Source organism: Papaver somniferum, chromosome 5 (genome assembly GCF_003573695.1).
Source record: "Papaver somniferum cultivar HN1 chromosome 5, ASM357369v1, whole genome shotgun sequence".
NCBI classification, from domain to species: domain Eukaryota; kingdom Viridiplantae; phylum Streptophyta; class Magnoliopsida; order Ranunculales; family Papaveraceae; genus Papaver; species Papaver somniferum.
Genome location: NC_039362.1, coordinates 12,247,758 through 12,273,773, shown reverse-complemented (window position 1 = coordinate 12,273,773; position 26,016 = coordinate 12,247,758). Strand labels below are relative to the sequence as shown.

At 36.4% G+C, this 26,016-nt stretch overlaps 2 protein-coding genes across 2 annotated transcripts; both read left to right on the top strand.

Annotated features, from left to right (window-relative positions):
• Window positions 1-15,636: 15,636 nt before the first annotated feature.
• Window positions 15,637-17,525, top strand: LOC113277271 (glycerol-3-phosphate dehydrogenase [NAD(+)]-like; the record flags this gene model as incomplete). Its single annotated transcript, XM_026526408.1, has 8 exons — window positions 15,637-15,676; window positions 15,756-15,973; window positions 16,043-16,157; window positions 16,269-16,363; window positions 16,446-16,566; window positions 16,672-16,726; window positions 16,803-16,851; window positions 17,073-17,525. Coding segments are annotated over 8 exons (840 nt in total), but the record flags the coding sequence as incomplete, so codon positions are not given.
• Window positions 17,526-23,053: 5,528 nt separating this feature from the next.
• LOC113278770 lies at window positions 23,054-25,756 on the top strand. Its single transcript, XM_026527521.1, has 5 exons — window positions 23,054-24,261; window positions 24,371-24,454; window positions 24,596-25,231; window positions 25,395-25,629; window positions 25,730-25,756. Exons 1-5 carry the CDS (start codon window positions 23,054-23,056, stop codon window positions 25,754-25,756), a joined length of 2,190 nt encoding a protein of 729 aa, XP_026383306.1.
• The last annotated feature ends 260 nt before the right edge of the window (window positions 25,757-26,016 follow it).

Below are 26,016 nucleotides of genomic sequence, written 5' to 3'. Positions count from 1 at the left end.
CCATTGGCACATGCCAAGCGCCGCTTGCAACCTAGCATGCCAAGCCATGCAAACCTAGGGGAAAGACGCCACACGCGCCATTGGCACATGCCAAGCGCCGCTTGAACCCTAGCATGCCAAGCCGTGCAAACCTAGGGCCAAGCCGTCACACGTGCCATTGGCACACGCCAAACGCCACTTTCAACCTAGCATGCCAAGCCGTGCAAACCTAGGAGAAAGCAGACACACGCGCCATTGGCATATGCCAAGTGACGCTTGCAACCTAGCATGCCAACCCGTGCAAACCTAGGGGAAAGCCGCCACACGCGCCATTGGCACATGCCAAGCGACGCTTGCAACCTAGCATGCCAAACCGTGCAAACCTAGGGCCAAGATGCTACACATGCCATTGGCACATGCCAAGCGACGCTTGCAACCTAGCATGCCAAGCCATGCAAACCTAGGGCCAAGCCGCCACACGCGCCATTGGCACATGCCATGCAACCCTTGCACTTTGGCATGCCGCGCCTACATCAAAGGCCACGATTCCTCTCAAGATGCAAATATCGACCGTCGAAGGTCGCCACTGAGCCGGGACATCTTTCAAGCTCAACTTCTCAAACACCAGCGACATGCTACACGTTTTCCACGAAAACACTCGAGACATCAATACATGTCACAAACTGGGGGATGCTCTTTAGGGTTTTGGTTTGGCGGTTTACAGCGTGCGGCATACACAAATGCCCGTTTCAAGACAGTGTATTAAGAATAAAACGGTTAGTAAATGCATGAAGTAATGGTGAAACGCTCTTTCATTATGGAACATCAATTCCATCAAATTCCATCAATACCAGGGGTTACCACCTCTTCCCTTTAACTCATCCGTTTCTTTTTCTTACAAGGCCAGAGTACGTTTCAGTTAGACTTATATAAATAGGTTTTACCTATTTCCACCAAGACAATAAGTTTTTGGTCAAGGAGAAATACAACCCTCAGAAAGGAAACTTTGCTAGCTTTCTCAAAGCTTTCACCTTCTGATACAAGTCAAGTACTACTCTTCCAGAACTGTTCTGGTCTCAGCACTCTCTTTGCTTCCCTCCCTAAACCATCACTTCTCCTCCTCTTTGTGACCGAAGCAAATCCGGAACGACCATTTTTTGGTTTAGGACGGATTTGTACAGATTGATCTCTAGAATCTAAAGTACTCCCGTGCAGTACATTTATTTAGGGTTTAGATTTGTTTCTCACTCACCTACCGAAATTACCAAAATCGGCAGAAACGATTTTCACCCATAAACTCATGTGATATCTCAATTATATAAAGAAATATAATGTGAAAAAGAAATAACATAGATACCAGAAATTTTGTTAACGAGGAAACCGCAAATGCAGAAAAACCCCGGGACCTAGTCCATATTTGAACACCGCACTGTATTAAGCCGCTACATAAACTAGCCTACTATAAGTTAACTTCAGACTGGAATGTAGTTGAGTCCTAACCAAGTCTCATACCGATTAAGGTACAGTCATTTTCCTTACGCCTCTGAATCCCAGCAGGACTCTATGCACTTGATTCCCTTAGCTGATCTCACCCACAACTAAGAGTTGCTACGACCCAAAGTTGAAGACTTGATAAACAAATTTGTCTGCCACACACATAAAAGTCTATTCAGATATATAAATCCGTGTCCCACAAAAATACTTACGAAGTTGTTGTTCCGTCTTTTGATAAATCAAGGTGAACATGAACCAATTGATAATCCGGTCTTATATACCCGAATAACAGCCTAGAAATATCAATCACATCACAATAACTTAACTATATGGTAGTAGAACAAGTTATTATGGAATCACAAAGAACGATATAAAGAGATTTGTGATTACTTTTTATATCTTACCTATCAGAGATAAATCTAGAAACAATCTTAGAGGATATAGTACTCAATATTAGAACAAGTAAGATCAGAACACGCAACTACAGTGAAAATAGTTAGGTCTGGCTTCACAATCCCAATGAAATCTTCAGTCGTTTACCTATAATGATTTTAGGAAAAACCTAGGTTAAAGAAAAATCGACTCTAGTACGTAACTAGTATCACACATGAGGTGTGGGGATTAGGTTTTCCAGTTGCTAGAGTTCTTCCTTATATAGTCTTCAAATCAGGGTTTGATAGCTTTGAAAAAAAGCAATCAATGTTCATCGTCAGATGAAATCCTGATTTAATATTCAAGTTAAGTTTGCTTATAACCAGAGAAATATCTCTCCACCGTTAGATGGTATCAGCTTGTTACCCACGAATAAAATATACCTTCATTTAGATATGGGTAACCGTACCTAAACGTGTATATTGAGTTGTCTCAACATTAGTTAACCGAAATTATACATATGAACACTTTTGTATTAACCACATTCATCTAACACTTCAATATCAATGATAATCAAATGAATCTAATTGTGTTAATCATAGAGTTGTTCAATTGTTTATATTCTCATAGAAGTATGCAAGACACGGTTGAAGTAAAATGCGAAAAGAAATAACACAGACACGAGAATTTTGTTAACGAGGAAACCGCAAATGCAGAAAAAACCCGGGACCTAGTCCAGATTGAACACCATGCTGTATTAAGCCGCTACAGACACTATCCTACTACTAATTAACTTCGGACTGGATTGTAGTTGAACCCTAATCAATCTCATACCAATTCAAGGTACAGTTGCGCTCCTTACGTCTCTGATCTCAGCAGGATACGACGGACTTGATTCCCTTAGCTGATCTCACCCACAACTAAGAGTTGCTACAACCCAAAGTCGAAGACTTGATATACAAATCTGTCTCACACAGAAAAGTCTATAGGATTGAATAAATTTGTCCCCACAGAAATACCCAAGAGTTTTTGTTCCTTATTTTGATAAATCAAGGTGAACATGAACCAATTGATAAATCATACATATATTCCCGAAGAACAGCCTAGTATTATCAATCACCTCACAATAAACTTACTCGACTAGCGAAAAAAGTTATTGTGGAATCACAAACGATGAGACAAAGTTTGTTTGTGATTACTTTTCTATCTTGCCTATCGGAGATATAACATCTCGAGCCAATTATTTCAATTGCACTCAACACGATAGAAACAGCAAGATCAAACCACGAAACTACAAAGATAATAGTTGGGTCTGGCTTCACAATCCCAATGAAGTCTTCAAGTCGTTAACCTACAGGGTATCGAGAAGAAACCTAAGGTTAAAGGAGAATCGAGGTGTGGAGATTATTTTTCCCAGTTGCTAGAGTTCTCCTTTATATAGTTTTCAAATCAGGGTTTGCAATCCAAGTTACCTTGGTAACAAAGCATTCGATAATCACCGTTAAATGAAAAACCTGATTCAACCAAGCTAATATGTTTTAACCGTTAGATCGAACTTAGCTTGTTATACACAAATTAAATGTACCCTCATTTAGGTTTATGTAGCCGTAACTAAACGTGTACACCAGGTTGGTTCACAAATAGTTAACCGAGGTTAGCCATATGATTACTCTCATATCAACCTTATTCATCTTAACCATAACTAGTTCAAATGACTCAAATGAAACTAGTTAAAGAGTTGATCAATTGTTTAGAAACACAATTGAAACCAAATTGGTTTGATTTCACTTGAATCAATCATGGACATTATAGCCACGGTTTGCAAAGATTGCATTCCTTATGAATTAAATGTTTAAGTCCATGAACTGACCGATTTAACAAAGTAACCAGCTTAAGTATGTGTACGGGTATGCGTACTTAAGCAACCGGATTTTGAGTTTCTTAAGTTTCCTAGCTCAGCAGAAATTTTCGGTTCGAAAACTTCCGCCAGTATGCGTACGGGTACGCATACTTAAGGTGACTAGTTTAGAAGTTTGTAATTCCCAAACTCATTAGATATTTTCGGATCGAAAACTTCCGCCAGTATGCGTACATGTTCGCATACTTAACCTGTCTCCTTCACCAATTTCGTATACACACATATGCATACTATTGGCTTTCGGTTTATGGATTTATACACTAATGTGAAAACAAACTATATATGCTTATATATAAAGATGGTTACATCATCAACTCTTTATTTCATCATTGAAACATTCTTCTATAATGACAATAGCCGTTTTCACACACTATTAGCATCAAAGCAATTTTCAAGATATTGAAATAATGATTATCGAAACGTTCCAAGCCTACATCAAATGATTGCATCACACAAACCATGTAAGATGTTACTCGGTAATTTTCTCATGATATAAGATGAACTTGGTCGAAGCGAAAGCTTACCAACACATATTTCGAGAAATATGTAAGCGAGATATACTTAACTCGGAATCTCAAATGTATATAGAGAAAACTATATCTTAACACGACTTATGTCTCAATATAGGAGATAGTAGAAATAGACTTTCCAAGTGATAGATGAGTTCAAGTCTCCACATACCTTTTGTCGAAGAAGTTCCACAAGCTCCCCTAAGTAGTTCTTCGTCTTCAAGAGATGAACTTCGAGAGATCTAAGCTCAACCAAACTATTTATGTCCTGGTCCGAGATATCTATAAATAGGCTAGAAATCAAGACTTATAGTTTTGATCACTAACATTGACAAACATGCTTGAGATAGCAATGCATGCGAGTTTGACCGAGCAATTCTCTAACACTACCATATAGTTAAGTTATTATGAGGTGATTGATATTCCTAGGTTTTTCTTCGGGAATATAAGACGGATTATCAATTGGTTCTTGTTCACCTTGATTTATCAAAAAACAGAACAAAATCTTCGTAGGTATTTCTGTGGAAGACAAATTTTTCTATCAGAATAGACTTTTCTGTGGGATACAAATTTGTTTATCAAGTCATCGACTTTGGGTCGTAGCAACTCTTAGTTGTGGGTGAGATCAGCTAATGGAATCAAGTGCGTAGAGTCCTACTGGGATTCAGAGGCGTAAGGAACGCGACTGTACCTTAATCGGCGTGAGACTTGGTTAGGGATCAACTACATTCCAGTCCGAAGTTAACTTGTATTAGGCTAGTGTCTGTGACGGCTAAATACAGTGTGGTGTTCAAATCTGGACTAGGTCCCGGTTTTTTTTTTGCATTTTCGGTTTCTTCGTTAACAAAACTTTTGGTGTCTGTCTTATTTATTTTCCATATTATATTTGTTTATATAATTGAAATATCACAAGTTGTGCGTAGTCCAATCAATTGGTAAATTCGACCTTTGGTTGTTGATTGAAATTGATTGACACTTGAACATTGGTTTTTGATACCGTTCAAGTTATTTCTCACATCAATCAGGCTCAAAGCTTTCTATTTGTTCGATTGCAGATTGTATTGACAAATTGAGATATAATTCTTGGATATATTTCCTTCATTGAGTCTGATTGTCTAGTTAAATCTTTCGAAATTACATTGGAGTTAGTCCATACAGATTGCCGAACGAAATATTGGGTGTGGTTGTTAGACCCCCGCTTTTTCAATTGGTATCAGAGCATGCAAACACACCAAGACCTCATAAGTCTGTGTTTGTAGCAATCTGACTCTATCGATAGAAGCGCTATCTCTATAAACGTACCATTAGTCTTCGATGGCTCGAATTACTTATGGTGGAAAAATTTTGTGTGTTCCTTTCTTCAAGCATGTGATTTTCAATCATGGGTTTATGTTGTTAATGGCTATAATCCTTCGATGGTTACAATAGAAATTGTAACTGTTGCAAAGGATATTGGTAGATATGAGCCTAACGAAATTCTCGCTGCAAAGCAAAATTCTGACGGCTTAAATGCTATCGTACATGCCATTACCCTAGATCTTCAACACCATGTGATTACGTACACTCGGTCTAAAGATGCTTGGGATATCTTAGAAACCGTATTTGAAGGGAATACCTCTGAAATGAAGCTAGTCTTCAAAAACTAAATTCTGATTAGGAAAACCTTCGTATGGCTGATGAAGATTCATTTGATGAGTTTAATCACAAAGTGACTGAAATTATTAATGCACCCTTTGGATTGGGTAAGACTATTTCTAAAAAGGGCATTATAATGAATATTCTCAGATTATTACCATCTAGATACGATTTTAAGAAACATGCCATCGTTGAAGGAAATAACCTTGATACACTTTCCAGAAATACTCTTGTTGGGAAGTTAAAGATCTTTGATCATGAACCCAGGTCATCAGTCAAACCTCATGATCGTGTTCCTCCTAAAAACAGGACACCGTCGATACTGATGATGAGGATATTCCTCAGTGCTTTAAGTGTAAAGGTTTTGGTCATTTTGCTAATGAGTGTCCAAATCCTAGAAAATACACTGAGAACAAAGGTCTTGTTGCAACTCTTGATGAAATGTCTGATCACTATGATTCAAATGAAGATGAAAATTCAAGTGTTGCACTCCTTGGCGAAAATATTGATTTTGATAATTGTAGCAATACGTACATCAATCTTGATATTCTTCCTGGAGAAACTTCTTCAACAACTTTGGAGGATAAATGGATTTTTCCCTGTCTACTGAAAATTCTATCTCACATGTTTCAGGTACCACAATTTGTTTAGCAACATGCTCAGATATGGTGTCTGAACCGTCCTCCACATTTACATGTTCTTATTGTACCTTTAAGGGTCATGAACTCTCTAATTGTTTCAAGTACAAACATAAAAGAAGATATGTCAACAAACTTTGAAGGAGAGCAAACCGATTAGCAAACAAGCTCAAATTTGTTCGGAAGTCGAATTCATCTGAGGTATGTAGATTCAACTCATCTCCGAAGAATTTATTTTCTAAAGAAAAAGATAGACCTCTATAGAAAAGAACAAGGTCTAAACAATATATGAAAAAGGGTATTAAGAATATCGTGCAAGAATTGTATGGTGGACAGATTATTGTTCACCCCAACACAACTTAATTGTGTTGAAGGTGCATCTTGTCTCATGTGCCCGAATTTAAAAAGAGACAAGATTTATGTACAATCGGGTTTTAGGAAAAGAAAATTTGTTCTTCTTTTTTTTTTTTGCTGGAATTCTGTTGATCTTTTCATAATTGATATTGAAAAGGTTTACTCTATTTTGATTATTAAAAAGAGGGTTAAATTCTACAATTCTACATTTTTTTAGGGTTATGAGTTGGTCGTACGTGAATCCTACTTACTCTGTATTTAGGTTTCGTAACCCTACATTCCTTTTTTCTTCCCTACAGCTCTTTCTATCAAGAGATTGCTTGTGGAGTTAGTTTTATGTGTTTCTTCACAATTCCATATCTTGATGGAGACTCCAAACATCATATCTTCTGATGAAAAATATGTTAATATGATTGTTAAGTCATCAATCATGAAGGAAAAAGATAAATATCATTTCTCTACAAATTTGAAGAGAAAAAGAAAGAATATGAAGAAACCAAAGGCTAACCCCTCAAATCTTCAGAAGTTTTCTGGTGTTCTTGAAGAGTTGAAAAAAACAAGGATGCAGATTCAAAAAATAAAGGCTATTGTTCTAAGAACTCTTGAAATTCAGAAGGCCCTGGTTCGGCATCAGTCTAGAAGGTTCGTTGGAATTGACTCCTTTCTTCATGAACCTTATGTTTCATTGTCTGTTGATGACAAGGAGTTCAGGGACGATACAGAATTTTTCAAGAATCTTAATGTCTAGGAAACTTCTTATGAGAATTTATTCTTGTGTTTTAAGAAGGATAACTAGGGTTTGGAATAACATATATTGTGGTTACACATAGCTATTTCCGACGATTTTCATCTTGCGATGTTTTATATTTATTTATTTAAATTCTAAGTTATTTGGAAGATGATTTTGCAGTATTAATATTTATGGTTTTATATATTGCAAAAATATTATGGGATATGTGAGTTTACGTCCGTGAACTATGATTATCTCATATATGTCAAAAGTTAAGTCTATTATGTCTTTATACAAATATTGATAAAAGATAGAATGAACTTTTGAATATTTCGCAGTATCGATCTTTCACTGATCCACTTCTATGTGAATATACTGTACGGCTCTAGCTTTCTTATGTGAGCATTTCCAATTAAATTAATCATTAAGGATCTCTTGTGGTTAATTTATTTGTGTTTTCTGGATACAAATTCATGTTTCATGTGATTTGTTAATGTCCAAAGAAATCCTTCTTTTCTCGTAAACGTAAGGGCGCTCTTGTTGTTCTTTCGGGAATGAAATTTTATGGGGGAGAGTTCTTAATTTAACTTGTGCTTGATTTCCAAATATTTGTGGGGAGTGCGGCTGTGAAATATTTTAGGAGTTTTCTTGTATCTTTATAAACTCCTTGATGAATACACTAAGTTTCGACTATGTGAAATCATCGAAACAAAGTTGATATGTTCTCTTTTAGTCATAAAGTGTCTCTATGATAATTTCATTATGATCCCGCTAGTTTTGGTATCTTTGCCAATTTATATTGACAAAAAGGGGGAGAATTGTTTTGTAGTTCACACTATATACATATGGTTTACAGATCATTATGTAAGGGGAAGTGGTTTTCATTGTGAGATGAAGTATTGACTAAGGGGGAGCGACACCATAGTTTTATTGTCAAAGTTGTGATACAATTGAACTTTGAGGTTGTAGAATAATACTAAGACATTGTATGACAATATCTGAGAACAACTGTTTTCATATTGTTATAGATAATCTTAAACAACAATGATGCTGAGTTGAACAAGTTCAGAGTACTTGGAGTGACGAATAATTCAAGGAATGTTGAAGAACCAAGGAAATCAAGCATGTTGCTACAAAGTTTATTTATTTTGTAATCTATATGTATTGATAGTTTTTTCACTAAAATTGTCAAAGGGGGAGATTTTAGAGCACTGCTCGGTCGAACTTGCAAGCGTTGTTATCTCAAGTTTGCTTGTCAAGTTTAGGTGATCAAAACAATAAGTCTTGATTCTATTCTACTTATAGATATGTCTCGGACTAGGATAGAATATATAGTTGGGCTTTAAACTTCACGGCATTCATCGATTGAAGATGAAGATATATTGAGGAGAGCTTGGGGAAACTTCATCAACAAAACGTATATGGAGACTAAAACTTATCTATCACTCAGAAGTCTATTCTATTCTATATTTTATTGAGACTAAGTCGTATAGCTATATAGACTTTTTACATTATACACATTTGATATTTCGAGCTGAGTTAAACTCGCTTATATCTTTCTCAAAATATGTGTTGGAAGCTTTTTTCTTTAGCTACATTCGTAATTATTCTTGACGAGTTTAGTTGGAAACATTTATTTGTTGGAAACTAAAAAATGAGTCAAAAGATGATCATGTGAAAATTGCCTTGAAACATCTTACATGATTTGTATGAGACAGTTATTTGATGTCGACTCGGAATGTTTCGTGTTGATCATTCTATCACTTGAAAATTACTTATAAGCTAATAGTTGTGTGAGACAGCTATTGTCGTCTTCTAAGGATGTTTCCATGATTGAAATGGGAGTTTAGAACAATTAACCATTGTTCAGATATAGCACAGTATGCATACCAGTATGCAAACTGTTATAATATGATTCAGGTCCGGAAACCAAGTTTGCATACCAGTATGCGAACGGTTTTAACTGTTAAAGTCCGGGAACCAAGTATGAATACCATTGTGCAAACGTTTCTACCTGAGTTAGGTCAGGGACGACAATATGCATACCGGTCTGCAAACTTTCGGACAAGACCAAAGTCCGGAACTTAAGTTTAAGTACCCGTTTGAAAACTAAGTTGGTTTATGTTCTATAATCGGTTAAGTATGATTTCATACTCATGAAAAAATACATATATAAATTAAGGAATGAAATCTTTGCAAACCGTGGCTTAATTGAATCAATCCGATTTTGTTTCAATTTTGTCTTGTATACTTCTATGAGGATATAAATAATTGAACAACTCTATGAGTAACACAATTAGATTCATTTGATTATCATTTGATATAGAAGTGTTAGATGAATGTGGTTAAAATAAAAGTGTTCATATGCTAACTTCGGTTAACTATTGTTGAGCCAACTCAATATACACGTTTAGGTACGGTTACCCATATCTAAATGAAAGTATATTTCATTTGTGTGTAACAAGCTAAGACCATCTAATGGTAGAGATATATTTATTTGGATTTTAAGAAAACTTAACTTGAATCTTAAATCAGGATTTCATCTAACGGTGAATATTGATTGCTTCATTTCAAAGCTATCAAACCCTGATTTGAAGACTATACAAGTGAGAACTCTAGCAACTAGGAAACCTAATACCCACACCTCATGTGTGATAGTAGTTGCGTACTAGAGTCGATTCTCCTTTAACCTAAGTTTTTCCTAAAACCGTTATAGGTTAACGACTTAAATACTTCATTGGGATTCTGAAGCCAGGCCCAACTATTTTCCTTGTAGTTGTGTGTTCTGATCTTACTTGTTCTATCGTATTGAGTACTATCTTCTCTAAGATTGGCTCGAGATTTATCTCTGATAGGTAAGATATAAAAAGTAATCACAAAGCTCTTCCTCTCATTCTTTGTGATTCCACAATAACTTGTTCTACTACCATATAGTTAAGTTATTGTGAGGTGATTGATATTTCTAGGTTGTTCTTCGGGAATATAAAACTGGACTATCAATTGGTTCCTGTTCACCTTGACTTATCAAAAGTAAGAAGAAAAAAAACTTTGTAGGTATTTCTGTGGGAGACAAATTTATTTATCAGAATAGACTTTTCTGTGGCAGGCAGATTTGTTTATCAAGTCTTCGACTTTGGGTCGTAGAAACTCTTAGTTGTGGGTGAGATCGGCTAAGGGAATCAAGTGCGTAGAGTCCTGCTGGGATTCAGAGGCGTAAGGAACGCAAATGTACCTTAATAGGTGTGAGACTTGGTTAGAGCTCAACTACATTCCAGTCCAAAGTTAACTTGTAGTAGGCTAGTGTCTGTAGCGACTTAATACAGTGTGGTGTTCAAATCTGGACTAGGTCCTAGGTTTTTTCTGCATTTGCGGTTTCCTCGTTAACAAAACTTCTGGTGTCCGTGTTATTTCTTTTCCGCATTATATTTGTTTATATAATTGAAATATCACAGGTTGTGCGTAGTTCAATCAATTGGTAAATCCGACCTTTGGTTGTTGATTGAAATTGATTGACACTTGAACATTGGTTTTTGATACCGTTCAAGTTATTTCTCATATCAATCAGGCTCACCAATTTTTATCTGTTCGATTGCAGATTGTATTGAGAAATTGAGATATAACTCTTGGATATATTTCCTTGATTAAGTATGACTGTCTAGTTTATTCTCACGGAATTATATTGGAGTTAGTCCATACAGACTGCCGAACGAAATATTGGGCGTGGTTGTTAGACCACCGCTTTTTCAAAACCAGCCAGGTTGTACTACCAAGATTCTATTCTTTACTCGGCACAAGACATTCAACATGGTGATCCCATCGGTCCCATTTTATTTTCCTTAGCTCTCCACACGCTTGTTAAGAAGATTGCAACTAATTGTACCTTAGACCTACATGCTTGGTACCTAGACGATGGTACCATTGTAGGTGATACCATGGAGGTTTCTATGACTTTAAAAATTATACAAGAGGAGGGACCTAGCTATGGTTTACAACTGAACGTCTCAAAGACGGAAATAATTTGGCCTTCCTATGACCCAAGAAGAGATGTTGATAATGTTTTCCATGCAAATATTGGTAAGCCAGTGGGTGGTATTAAACTCCTTGATAGTCCGGTCAGTTTAGATATGGATTACTTCAACAACATTGTGTTGGAAACGGTGGACAAAACCATACAGCTCATGAAAAAAATTCAGGATCTGCAGGACCCCCAAAGTGAATTATTGCTTATGCGTAGCTGCATCGGGGTCTCTAGGTTTTACTTCGCCCTTCATACCACATGTCCCAAGGCACTTGAGATTGTTGTGCCTCAGTTTAATAAACACCTTATGCAGTATTTACGTCGTCTAGTAGTTGGTGATGGTGTTGGCTTTGGTTTGGTTCAACAACGACTGGACACCCTCCCTATCAAAGATGGTGGACTTGGTATACTTACTACGGAAGATATAGTGATGTATTGTTATCTAGCATCTCATGCTCAAACTCAACACTTGCAGAACTCGATCTTGAAGTTACCAGCGACAACGAATTTGTGTCATGGTTTTCAACACCCATTACAGGTTTTTACTAAAGCTTGTGGTCTTTCTTTACATGGTTTTAAGATCAATGATGCTTCCCCCTATCATATGAAGTCTCTGGTAGTTATTTATTTTTGTATTGTCAAAGAAAATATACCCATCAGTCATTCTTTATCTGTGTGTGAGTCCACCCTGTGGTAATGCAATAGAACATACCATGCAATGGATTTTATTAAAGCGATTCATATACCTGGGCTTAATCAAGCAGTCAGACCCAAGCAGTTTAGCTCTATCTTGCAATATCGCTTGGGCATACCTTTCTTTGAGGAAGAAAATTTGTGTTCCTGTTGCGGCAGGCCTATGGATGTCTTTGGTAACCATGATATTAATTATGCTAGTCAGGTGGGGATCAAATTTTGACATGATCTGGTTAAAGACATCTTGGCGGACATGTGTTAAAGTGCAGGTGTCGCAGCTGGAAAGGAAGTTTATTTGGTTTTTCTTTCTAGCGGTGAAAATGACCTTAGGCCAGCAGATATTTTGGTTCATAATTGGGAGGATGGTAAGGATTTTTGTATGGGTATTACAGGTGTCTCTCCATTCACAAATGTTAGGAATCGTAACTTTACACCGGGCGATGTTATCATACGCAAGAACAATAATCACTTAGATAAATGCTCTTCACACGGGTATGGGTTTGGTGTATTGGCCTTTTCTACTTTAGGTGAGCTCGGAACGGAAACAATTTCCTTTATGGAGAGATTGAGGAATTGCATGGCAAGGTATGATACTAATTTTAAGATAGGAAGCTCTCTCTTTCATAGGTTATGGATTGTTATTCAAAAAGGTGTTGGGGCCCAGCTTGTCGCTAAGTTTCCCACCATCTCTTGTAACCTCAATCTTTGTTCTCACTAAAATACCCTTGGGGTTCCCTTATTTTGTAATAATAATAACAATAATAGGATTTTCAATTGTTTCTCGAGTATCGATTTACTGTGCTGAGACTTCTCTTAGAGATATTTTAAGTGGACCCCAAATTTTGGCACTACCCAAAAATAATTGATTAGACTATGGTGCATGGTATTAGGATATGTGGTGTCCCTAGTGATATATAAATGACCTCCTATGATCAATAATCTAATTCAAAATTATATTTCCTCTCTAATGTTGAGCAGAATTATCAATTATATCTTTGGGGTCATTTTGCTCAGAAATTTGCAAACAAATCACTCTATAAGGTCAATTCGTATGGAGCAAAAATTCATCCATATCTTTGTGATGATCCACATTTTATAGATAAAAAATACTATCGCGGGTAATATTTAGGTCCACATCTCTCTGAAGTCCAGATGATACTTGAGGGGTTGGCTATGGAATAGTCCATGTCATCCGGACATTTAGTATCCGAATGACTTTTTTTAAGAAAAAATTCTCTTGTCCGGTTACTTAATGACCGACTGCGACTAATATTCTTTTTTCTGTCCGGTCACTTCACTTCGTGACCGGGTTGAGAGTTTTAATTTTTTTTTTGAATGGTGTAAATAAGGACAAATTCCTAGAGAATAGCTACTGTTTGTTTGAGTTAGCAACAAACAGAAAGCGTTGAAAATTTTAAGTTTTGAGATTAAATAGAACTTCACCTCATCTGGTCATCCAAGAGGGGGAAGATTATATATATTTTCTTTAAATGCGGACCATGAGGGACAGGATGGACTAACAGGTTTTGTTTTTCTCCATAATGCGTTTTGAGTCCACTAGTTAGTGAGAGTCCACGTATATATGAATACTCTTCAAGTTAAGGATGTTTTTACTTCCATATCATGGGAATTTCCCTAAATGGATACGAAATTCTGTGTTGAAAAATTCTTTCAATTAGCCTTTTTTAGTAGAAATGTTAAGAATCTATTTGGAAATTAGAAGCAGAAATGCTCCTACTTAGTCAGAACCAAAATTTTAACTTCACAAAAGGTTTAACTTTTTTATTTCTAAAGTTATTCTGAAATTGTGTAACCAAGCTAATTTTTGACTTTTATGCTTCTAGAAAAGCAATTTTTGAAGTGGTATTCAACGGCCTATGAGAGTTCAATGGAATGGTAGAGGTCCATGAAGTAGAGAGAAGTCGAGGTTACTTAACAAATTGGAAAATAAATTTATATGTACAATTTTTTTAATGTAACGATGGATTAGCCTTTTTTTCTCTCCTTTTTAGTTTTATTACAATTGAATTGTATACAGTCTGCTTGGATACTAGAAATAGAAGTTCTTTTACTTTATCAATGTAGAAGTCAAAAATAAAAGTAGAAAACAAAATGTTTTTGCTTCACAAAAAAAGTTGATACTAACCTTTTTGCTTTTTAGAAGTCATTCGGAAATTATGTATCCAGACTAAATTTTTTAATTTCCAGAAGTCAAAAAAAACAAATTTTGTATACAAACATGTTACTAATAATTTTTTATCTTCACCTATTATCAGCTTGGTAATGAACTTCAACCGAGTCGATAAAAATATATATATATATACATTTTCAAAGTGCCTCCCCAAAAATCAACGCCAGAATTGTCTCTCTCCCAAATTTTACCAATGGTCTACTTTGTAGATTTTTGTTATTTTTCGTCCAGCTTCTCTCGTCCATCGCAAACCTGAAACCACAAAGGCCCAAGTGATGATGAACACATGAAGTATATCAAAAGACGAGTTTAGTGTTCACTTGGTCTGTAATATGATTAAAAAAATAAAAATATAATCATGGGGCCCACCGAAACCATATGCGCCCTCAGCTAAGGCACATTTGTTAGATACATGCACTATCTTAGTCATCTAGCACCAACAGATGTCATGTCATCTAAAACACATCAAAAGAAGCAAATACAAGCTGAAATTCGATTCAGAAATCTGAAGAAATGATCAAAAAGAAACACAAAGCAGCCGTTATTGGGAGTGGTAACTGGGGTAGTGTTGCTGCAAAACTTGTTGCTTCTAATACCTTAAACCTCGATTCTTTCCATGGTTAGTCACTCTTTTAATTAACTGATTAGATTTTTCTCTTTGATTTCTTGTCAACAAGTTATTAAAAACATTTCAAAATATATGCTTACTTGTGTTGCAGATGAAGTTAGGATGTGGGTGTTCGAAGAAACCTTGCCCAACGGTGAGAAACTCACAGACATCATCAACATAACCAATGTAAATAATCTCATCATCTTTCTTCTCGGATGATTAAATTTTCTCCATCTTCAAATGACCTCAATTTAAGGTAGGTGGTATGTTTGTTTTTTTGTGGGCGTCTAGATCTGACTCGGCATGAGTCGAGATGTTTGATTTATAGTTTGAGTCAGATGTGACCCGATTAAGACCTAGCCCCTACTGAACCATTTGAGTCGGGGAATAAAATGCCCCTGATTTATGGGACCAAGCTACTAGCTCACATATTTTTGAGTCGGATCTAAAAAGAAAAATATGATGTTATTTTTTTAATATAACAGGAAAATATGATGTCACAATGTGGTTGCAGACCCAGACTTGGAACATGCAGGTATATGACAAAAGTTAATGATGAGAGAGTTGGAAGCAATGCAAATTTTGATTTTGTTATCATGGTTATGTTGTTGTAGTGGAGGATGCAAACATGTTGGTATTTGTTACACCACATCAATTCATAGAGGGTATATGTAAGAGACTTGTTGGAAAGATTAAAGGAGATGTCGAAGAAATTTCCCTTATTAAGGGCATGGAAGTGAAAACGGGAGGACCATGTATGATCTCTAGTCTTATCAATAAACAACTGGGTGTTAATTGTTGTGTTCTCATGGGTGCTAACATTGGAGATGAGGTAATATTGCAAAATGGACTTTATCTTCTTCGTTGGGTTGGGTGCCAACATTTAGTTTTGTTTGTGCAGATTGCTATGGAGAAATTTAGTGAAGCAACAATTGGATACAGAGAAGATAAAGAGGTTGCACAAAGATGGGTTCAAATTTTCGGGACTCCTTATTTTCGAGTATCAGCTGTGAGTTGTCCAAATTCATTTACTATCTAGTCCACCCAAATTGTTTAAGCAAAATGCATCAAGCAAAAGAAAGTTTAATGCCGACTCAGTGTCCAATTTGAATGTATGTAAATAACAGGTATAGAAGGTGTGGAACTATGTGGGACATTGAAAAATGTTGTGGCCATTGCAGCAGGTTTTGTCGACGGCTTGGAGATGGGAAATAACGCTAAGGTATAATGCTTATGTTGAGTTGCAAATCAGTACTGTTTATACCACTCACAAACACATCTAATCCAACATATGAATTTACCAGGCAGCAATAATGAGAATTGGTTTGAATGAGATGAAAGCATTCTCAAAATTGATGTTCCCATCTGTATGCGACAACACATTTCTGGAGAGCTGCGGGATAGCTGATCTCATCATTACATGTTGTATGGAAGCAAATATACATATATTTATCCGTTTGCTGCTTTCTTATTCATTCCCAAGACACACACCATTAGAATTCTAAGATATTTTTTTTGCGTGTGCGCCAGTGGGAGGTAGTAACAGGAAAGTGGCAGATGCTTTTGCAAGGAGTGGTGGAAAGAGGTTATCATATTTCTTAAGAGATTCAATACGAAATGTAAGTTTTTCATTCACTGAACTTTGTTTAATTATGTTTTAGGTCTTTCCACGAGCTCGAAACAGAGCTGTTGCAAGGGCAGAAGCTACAGGTACATATAGTAAACCCCAAAGAGTTTTTTCAATTTTGATATCATCATGACTTCCACCAAACTCAAAAGCTGCATGCTGCATTAAGTTCTTGATTATATTTCTGACAATAAGTTCTTGATGTTTTCGCTTTCCACAACTAATCCATGACCTGGCCTGACCGAGAAAAGTAACAACATAGTCTGATCAAACTGGACGTCACGTTGTGTGTTTACTTTTGAAGGGAGTAAAAACAACAGGAGAAGTCTATGAGGTTTTGTGCCAACGTGAATGGCAACAGTCTTTCCCGCTATTCCAGACAGTTCATGTGATCTGCACTGGTCATCTTCCTCCTTCAGCAATAACTCAACAGAGACTATATGAAAATTGACCATATTGGCAAAGATTGTGTTTCAATGTTCATATGAAATAAGAAATGGAAAGCATAAAAGGCCATGATACAATCTCCGATCGAAATGCTATGGGTAGTTGGTAATGTGCCTATAAATGCTTCAAGATTGAGGTATCTCAAAATTTTACGCAAATATGGCAACAGAGAAAAGATCGTCAACAACAAATTTTGCACCACAAATGGAATCGTGTTAACTCTGATTGTGCGTTCTTGTGAAACGTATTGATGAATGAAACTATCAAGTACTTGTAACTCAAATATAGATGCGGGACAGTAACAGCTACCTGGTCCCACTTTTATTTTACTAATTTGGACTCGCAATTAATCAGCATCGTGGAACTGATAGTACGTATTTCAACAGTATTCCTAATTGAGTTATCCAATGTATATAGACGACAGGCTAAAGTGGTTCAGCTGAACTATCAAAAAAAGTGGACGAGTTCCTTTTAACAAGTAATATTACTAGTTCCTATCTTACCACACTTAAACCAGAACTGAACTCTCCCATTTAGATATTTTCTGCCAAAATTTATACTGCTCTCCAGTTAACTCAAACTTGTCATTATAAAAAGTGGATCGAAAGTCAATTTTTAACACTGGGATGCATGTGCTGAAGTGATTGGTACCGGGTGGGACTGAGCACCTAATGCATATATTTATCATCTGTAATTGTGAAAACATCAACTTGAGAAACTACGAAATCCATACCTCAAGATCAGGGCACCGATAGAAAAGTGGATCAAGTGCATCAACAACCATGACAAGCTTGGAAGAACGATATGTGATGGATTATAATTGCAGAATGCAATGAAATGTACTAAAGCGCTAAACATCCTGGATGCAAACTATAAGATACTACTGAAAAGTCTGTCAACCAACATCAGTATAACACTCTGGTATATATCAGACCAACTCATGCTTGAATTATATCTTTTGTGGGTTTAAACGTATCTGATGTTCCACTAACTAATAGTTGTATACAAAATCACCCAATTATGCCATATTTCAAAGAAAAACAAAATCTAAAGCTTACTGGAAATACAAGCTTCCATCAGTCACCAATGAGGTAAGTCTGGAACCAACATCTCATAGCATATTTCTTAGGCTAAGATCCACATTGTACCAGAAGAAGTTTGTCATCAGTATTATTATCCTTTGCACCAACAGTTTGTCACACTTAACTGGATCAACGACCTACGAAGCAAATTGGATACCACCAGGAAGATTAAAAACCTAGACAATATGGATGCAAATTCTCTTGTAGTAGCAGCAGCAGTGACACCAAAAAGAGTAATACAACAAATATATACTCTTTATGCCAGATGATGGAAGAATGGTTGCTGATGCAATTTCATGATGGCATTCCCCGTGTATATATATTTTCAGTCTTCCTTTTTGTCCCTTTTTCAATTCTGCATCTTAAGAATTGTACAATGTCATTCATAATGTATATAAGCTTTCGCCATGCACCACAGATGATAAATTATAAATGTGGTGATGAAATTAAACCAAAAAATATCTGTATCCTAACACTCTGGCATTACATAGTGTGGATGAAAATGTCAACCTAAGTTATACAAGTTTGTGTTAGCAGACTTGACAATGAAGTTTCCAAAAACAAATCAAGCCAATGTGATCAATCATTACCAACTTGGCTCATTCTTGTTCCTGAGCTACAGAAAGGTAGAAATTATAATAGAAAATAACAAAAAGCTCAGTCGTCTACATATCTTCATTAAGAGCTAAATGATAAAAACAACATGAATCTCAGTATCACCAATTCCATCGTCAGCAGCCTCTTAGCCTCTTAACAGGCTTATTAGCCTCTTAACTGGCTTCTTCTCTCCTCTTCTCGACGATATGGTCAAGCTGGTCAACTCTAAGTCAACCATAGTCAACCCTTGTTTTTGATCACTTTCTTGATTCGATCAGATCTTTTTCTTGCAACCCATGGTTTTAATCTTCTGGATTTACCCTTTGTTGATTGATTTTTGGTCCAATTCTGATGTTTTTATCTGTCTCTTCTTTTTTATTTTACCCTAATTTTCAATTTTCCATTTTCCTCTTTATATTTGTCAATCTCCGGTTCTAATTGGTTTGTCTTCCTTTTAATGGCAGCTTAATCTCCTCCCTGCTTGTTGCCACGCATTGATGTTGCAGTTATGTCCCATCACATCTTGAGGTATAATCATAGTTGGCGTTTCCAAGTTGGCATATTCAAAGTTGGCTTCTTATTGCAGTGGTGCTTCTGATTTTCAGACTTATCGGTTTCACTCAATCTTATCCAACCTGGGTTATTATAATGGTTCTCCTGCTTCACTATTAAGGAAAAAGTGTTCTTGCTGTTATCTTTTCTTGGTCAGGAGCTTGGTGTCTACAAAAATGTATTTGACACTTCCTACAGATTTTCATCCATACTTATCTACCATGCTTATCTATCTAAGAAGTTAACACATCCTAAAAAATTTCCTTATAAATACTACCTCAAACAATTTCAGTTTCTTTATATCCTTCTCTGTTATTACATCATCTTACTTTTCTTCACCCTTATGGCTAGAGCATCGATGAATAACATTTCTGAACACCTGCAGGGAGTTTCATTCAGTGAAGAACCTATTAGAAGAAGGGTTGTTATGCACTCGAATACTGTAATCCTAAATGAAATTCGAGATTGGAGGTATTGTCTTGCTGGTAAACTTTATGCCCCTGGTGTCATGATATGGCAAGATGCTGAACGAGCTGCCAGATTCATTTGGCCTCATCTGAGGAGGCACAATCAATGGTTGGTTCAGGTGCGTAGTTTGGAACCTAATGTTTTTGTTATAAAATTCCAAGTTAGTGATGATAAAGAAGCTATTTTATTTGGTGGGGCTTGGAATTTTTATGGTTATTTGATAGTCTTAAAAGATTGGAATTTAACAATGGACTATCATCTCTTAGATTTCTCGGTTTCTCCTTACTGGCTAGAATATAAATACCTCTTACCTGAATTCACTTATGCTGATATTTTGCGAATGCTTGGTAATATCGTTGGAGAAGTTAGACTGGTTGAGCCTGATGGTGTTAATCCTCCTACTTCCTCAAAATATAGAGCTTTAATTCTCATTAATGTCAACGCTCCTCTCATAACTTGTATTACTTCCGCTAATGCTGCTGGTGTCACTAGGTGGATTGGTTTCTTTTATGAAAAACAACCTTACAGACTTTTCCCTGAGTGTAAGGTACCTAATCATGAAGAAAATGACTGTGCTGATATGACTAATCGAAGACGTGAAATGGAAGAGACTGTAAGAGGATTTGGTTTTGTTGAGCCGGTTTTAACAAAATCCTCAGCAAGAAGCTCAACTCTTTTACAACATGGTACTCAACGGAGAAACAGACTGCGTCAACCAATTGCTCTAGAAAAACCGAGGCCTTTTGATGGAATGCGCCTATCCATCTTCTCGGCTACTGACTCTGATGCTGCAACTTCATCATCATATCATGATCAGTCTCATCTTTCTGCTTCTGTAAGGCCATATTCTACTCTGACAAGTGATGGTGCTAGTACGAGTGGTACGAAGAAGCGATATCGTCAACCCCCAACCTTGGTTATAACTCCTGATAATCAACTTGAGGATGCTGAGTTTGATAGAGATATTATTATTGTTGGAGAAACATCTTATGTTCAAGAAGATACTGCTAACATTGAAGAGAATAATGTTTGGGACATTGCTGCAGCACATGCCCTTAATGCACAGAACAAATTTGATGCATGGCAACATGTGTTTTTCTCAACTCGTTTTTCTCTATTCAGTTTTCACTCTTTCTTTAATCTGTGTTGTTTTTTCCCTATCTTTTTATCTATCTTTTTCATTATTTACAACATGAAAATTCTGTCTTGGAACTGTCAAGGGATAGGAAACCCTCATACTAGAGACTATCTTAGTTTCTATTTGACCAATAATGATCCAGATATTTTTTTCTTGTGCGAAACCAAAGCTCGGCCCAATAATATGCGTATATATCTTTCTAGAACTAAATACCCTAATTATTGGTTTGATCCTTCTTTGGGCCTTTCTGGTGGTATTGCTCTTTCCTGGAAACAAGGAATTGATGTTGAAATAATGCACACTACCTCTGACACAATACATGCTATTGTACACACTCATGACAATAACTTGGATTTTTTGGTCACCTTTATGTATGGAGTGCGTGATGTTGTAGGCAATAACAATCAGTGGAAATATTTGCTTGAGATGTATTCTTCTGCTGATCTCCCGTGGGTTTTGTTAGGCGACTTGAACTTCACTATGAATGACTCTGAAACCCATAGTATTAATGCATCTCATCCTCATCATGCTAGACATGTTAGGAATTTTATTCAGCAAATGGGTCTCATTGATTTGGGTTATTCAGGAGCTGACACTACTTGGTCGAATCATAGAGATGGAGATGCTCGTGTCTCGGTTAGATTAGATAGATCCTTAGTGAACTGTTGTTGGATTAATAATTATACTAATGGTCATCTGCAACATTTAGTTCCCATTGCTTCAGATCATAGTCCTATTTTGTTACACACTGTTCCTAGTGCTAGAAAACACACTCCTTTTAAGCTATACAAGTGTTGGTTCCAAGTGGCCTCTTGTAAAGACACTATCAATCAAAGTTGGCGAAAACAATTTAATGGCTCTCCTTCTTTTCAGTTATCAAGTAAGTTAAAATTCACTAGATTTCAGTTGCAAATGTGGAAAAAATTATCTTTTGGGAATATTGAGTGCAATCTTCATAATATTCAGAATCAACTGCAGCGTTGTTTTGATGATAATTTGCCAGCTTTTCATCCTTTGATTCGACAGTTAAGTTCTTCTCTTCAACAGTGGCTAATAATCCAGAAAGAATTCTTCATGCAAAAGGCAGGTGACAAGTTTCTTGATGCAGATAGAAATTCTTCATATTTTCACTCAATGGCTAATTTCAATAAAAAGAGATCCAACATTCAGGCTATTCAAGGGCCATTGGGTATTTGGTATGATGATCGGAGTAACATTGAGTCTATTTTTCTTAATCATTTTGTGAATATTTCATCTACTTCTAGGCCGCAGATTAATCAAGATATTTTGCAGTTGTTTACTCCTTGTATCACAGAAGACCAAAACTTTCAGCTTATCCGAGTTCCTGATGCTCAAGAAATTAAGGATGTTGTCTTTCAGATTAGACCTTGGGCTTCTCCAGGTAATGACGGATTCCAAGCAGCTTTCTATCAGCAATGCTGGGAGACGGTTGGTTCTGAGGTAATCTCCATGGTTCAGTACTTTTTTACCTTCAAGCATATGCTTAAGGCTATAAATCATACTTATCAAGTTCTGATACCCAAAACTCATAACCCTCAAACACCAGCTGACTACAAACCAATTAGTTTGTGCAATGTTAGTTACAAAATCATCTCAAAAATTTTGGCGAACCGTCTTAAACCTTTTTTGCCTGTCATTATTTCTCCTACTCAAATTGCCTTTGTTACAGGCAGACATATCCATGATAATGTTATTATAGCACAGGAGATTCTGCATAGTATGAAATTTAAGAAGATAAATTAGGCTTTGGTAGGTTTAAAGTTGGATATGTCGAAAGCATTCGACAGGGTTGAATGGTCTTTTTTATTATCAATTTTTCGCCAAATGGGTTTTCATGAAGATTGGATTTCTTTGATTGATCAGTGCATATCCACAACAAATATTTCTATACTTATCAATGGTACTCCTAGTTCTTCTTTTTGTCCAACCCGCGGCCTTCGCCAAGGAGACCCTTTGTCTACTTATTTATTTTTGTTCATCATGGAATCATTTTCTAGACTTTTACAGCATAATGTTGCTTCTGGTCTTCTCAATGGTATTAAAATTAACCATCATTGTCCTCCTATCAATCATCTGTTTTTTGCAGATGATTGTTTGTTATTCTTTCAAGCTAATTCTGCTCAAATGAATCATCTTAAACATCTGATTCTTTCCTTTGGACAAGCCTCAGGACAGGTTATTAACATGCAGAAGTCAACTTTGTTTTTTGGTAAGCACACTTCGATTTCCCACAAGTCTAGTATTTATAGCATTCTTAATATGAAAGTTATGGGTTTGGGTGAAAAATATTTGGGCATTCCTCTTTTGATGCATAGATCAAGACAAAAAAATTGTAAAGGTATTCTTGATAGCATGACTAACCGGTTACAGGGCTGGCATAGTAAAATGATTAACCAAGCAGGGAGAACAACTCAAGTGAATGCAGTGCTGAGTACAATGGGTATGTTTCAAATGCAGATCCTTAAACTGCCAGAAACAAAAATTCATCACATGGACAACATCCAAAGGCGTTACTGGTGGAATAATTTTACCAACGATCATCCACGACATCTTATTGGATGGAAAAAGGTATGTGTACCTAAAAGATTTGGAGGTCTAGGTCTTAAAAATTTAACCAATTACAATTCAGCTCTTCTTGCGAAATTGGCCTGGCAATTATTACATAATCAAGATGTTATGTGGGAAAAATTGGTGAAAGGCAAATACTTTCCTCATAATGATCTGCAATTCTTCCCTACGTCGGAAACTAACAATTCAAGTTGGGTATGGCAGAGTATATGTGTTGGGCTTGAAATTGTTCTTAGAAATGCAAAATGGCAAGTAGGTAATGGTACTCGCATCAATATCTGGACTGCCAATTGGATTCCTTCCATGCAGAATGCAATTCAAGATTGGAGTGATCTGAATACAAGTAATATTCAATGGGTTTCGGAACTATTTGATCCTCTCACTCAGCAATGGAATATTCCGCTTCTTCTCCATTTATTTTCTGCAGACCAGGTGAATTCTAATCTCACTATTCCTTTACAATTAGATCAGGAAGATAAATTGGTCTGTCCTTTTACTAGTACTGGCATGTTTACAACTGCTTCAGCGTACAAGATGCTTTGTAAAAAGGAATTGCATATGGATATTTCAATGGGTTTATCTCAGCAATTTTGGTTGGCATTCTGGAAATTGAAAGTACTGTATAAGTTTCAAATTTTTATGTGGAAAGGATTACATGATGATATACCCGTGAAAGCTCGCATTTTTTAGGCATCTGAATGTTGATGATCAAATATGTGTTCTGTGTAGTATGAATCAAACTGAAGATCTGGACCATTTGCTACTTCATTGCTCCTTCTCTCAAGCTATATGGAAGAATTTTTTCCCTAATCAGTTCGTTTCCATTGTGCAGCATCACTCGGTTCTCTCCTGGATTCATACTTGGCAGCTTAAGGGTTCGAATATAAATATCAAACACACACCTCTAGTTGTGCACTTAGCTCTCTGTATAATGCACTTCATTTGGAAACATAGATGTAGGGATGTTTTCAGCAATATAACACCCAATAATCGAACTGTCATACATCAGATAAACTCTTACAGGGTACAACATCAGTTAGACACCGCATTTGTTGCTCATAATCATTACCATTTACAGAACTACATCTTACATTTGCCTTGGGTTCCTCCTCCTATGCAGTTCCTAAAGATAAATATTGATGCTTCATATAATTCTGAATCTTTGTTAGCTGGTATTGGTATTATAACTAGAAATTCTGCAGGGTCCTTTGTCATGGGAAGAGGAACATTGAAAAGAGCTAGAAATGTTGAGCAAGCTGAAGCCTGGGCTATGGTAGAAGCTATGCAAATAGCAGATTCAAATGGCTGGACTAATGTCATTTTTGAGACAGACAATTGGAGTATCAGTAACTTTTTACAACATCAAACTAATATTTGTCAGTGGCAGTGTTTACCTCTTCTTAGAAATTGTGTTAATATGTGTAATAGCTACCCTATGTTGTCTTGTGAGTTTGTTTATAGGTCTTGTAATAAAGCTGCAGATGTTTTAGCAAAGCCAGCTCGAAAACAGAATTTATGCGTAAATTGGTGGAGTTATCCACCTGACTTAGTAGTTCCTTACATAAATCATGACGTAACTAATATGTTTATGTAATATTAAGTTTGCCTTTGTTTAAAAAAAAGTATCCATCTAGATTCCAGATATTAATAAATGTGCCCCTTCCTAAATGCCATGAGTTATCCATCTAGTTGAGTCCTTCCTAAATTTAAAGATCTAAATCTCTAACAGCTGTACATCTATCAAAAACTGCAGGCTCATGCTGTCGCGTGCCGTAGCAAAAACTTATGTTAGCTTAAAGTGGACCGCTGCCACGCTAGAAAGTACTAATGTCTCAGATTACTGGCCACTGACAGACACTCCTAGATTCGCCAATCCAACATTCCTCTTAAGGAAACCTCTGTTAAATGACCTTGTCAAAATGAATGTCAGTAAAAATCAGAGCTGCCAATTCGTTAAACAGCAGTTAATGGAGTTGAGGTGCACTCATGTAAGTTTACTAGCATCATGCCGTCCTTTTCCCAATTACGTAGTACTACTGGGACTAGCTAGAGTTGTTTGTTCCACATTTCAAGTGTTAGATTCTGTAGGTCATCAATCTAGTTGTGTTTTCGTGAAACCTCAGTTGATGCAATTCTTAAAAAATCTTAATTTTTGACCGTATGGACAAGAAAGTATTTCAATGATAGGACGAAATTGAAATGTAAAGCATAAAAAAGACAAAGATGATCCCAAAAGTCAGATAATGTGCCTGTAAATGCTTCAAAACTGAGCTATCTAATATTTCTATGCTAATACCGCAAGAGAGAAGATCTCGAAGTGCAAATTTAGCACCAGTGGCAGTCACGAATGGTAGTTAAGGACAGAATGGAGACGT

Coding starts and splice junctions, on each gene's coding strand:
- LOC113278770 (XM_026527521.1), top strand. CDS start 23,054: ATGGAATCATTTTCTAGACTTTTACAGCATAATGTTGCTTCTGGTCTT. Junction 24,455..24,595: donor AAGAATTTTTTCCCTAATCA/GTTCGTTTCCAT, acceptor TTGGAAACATAG/ATGTAGGGATGTTTTCAGCA. Junction 25,630..25,729: donor TGGAGTTGAGGTGCACTCAT/GTAAGTTTACTA, acceptor TAGATTCTGTAG/GTCATCAATCTAGTTGTGTT.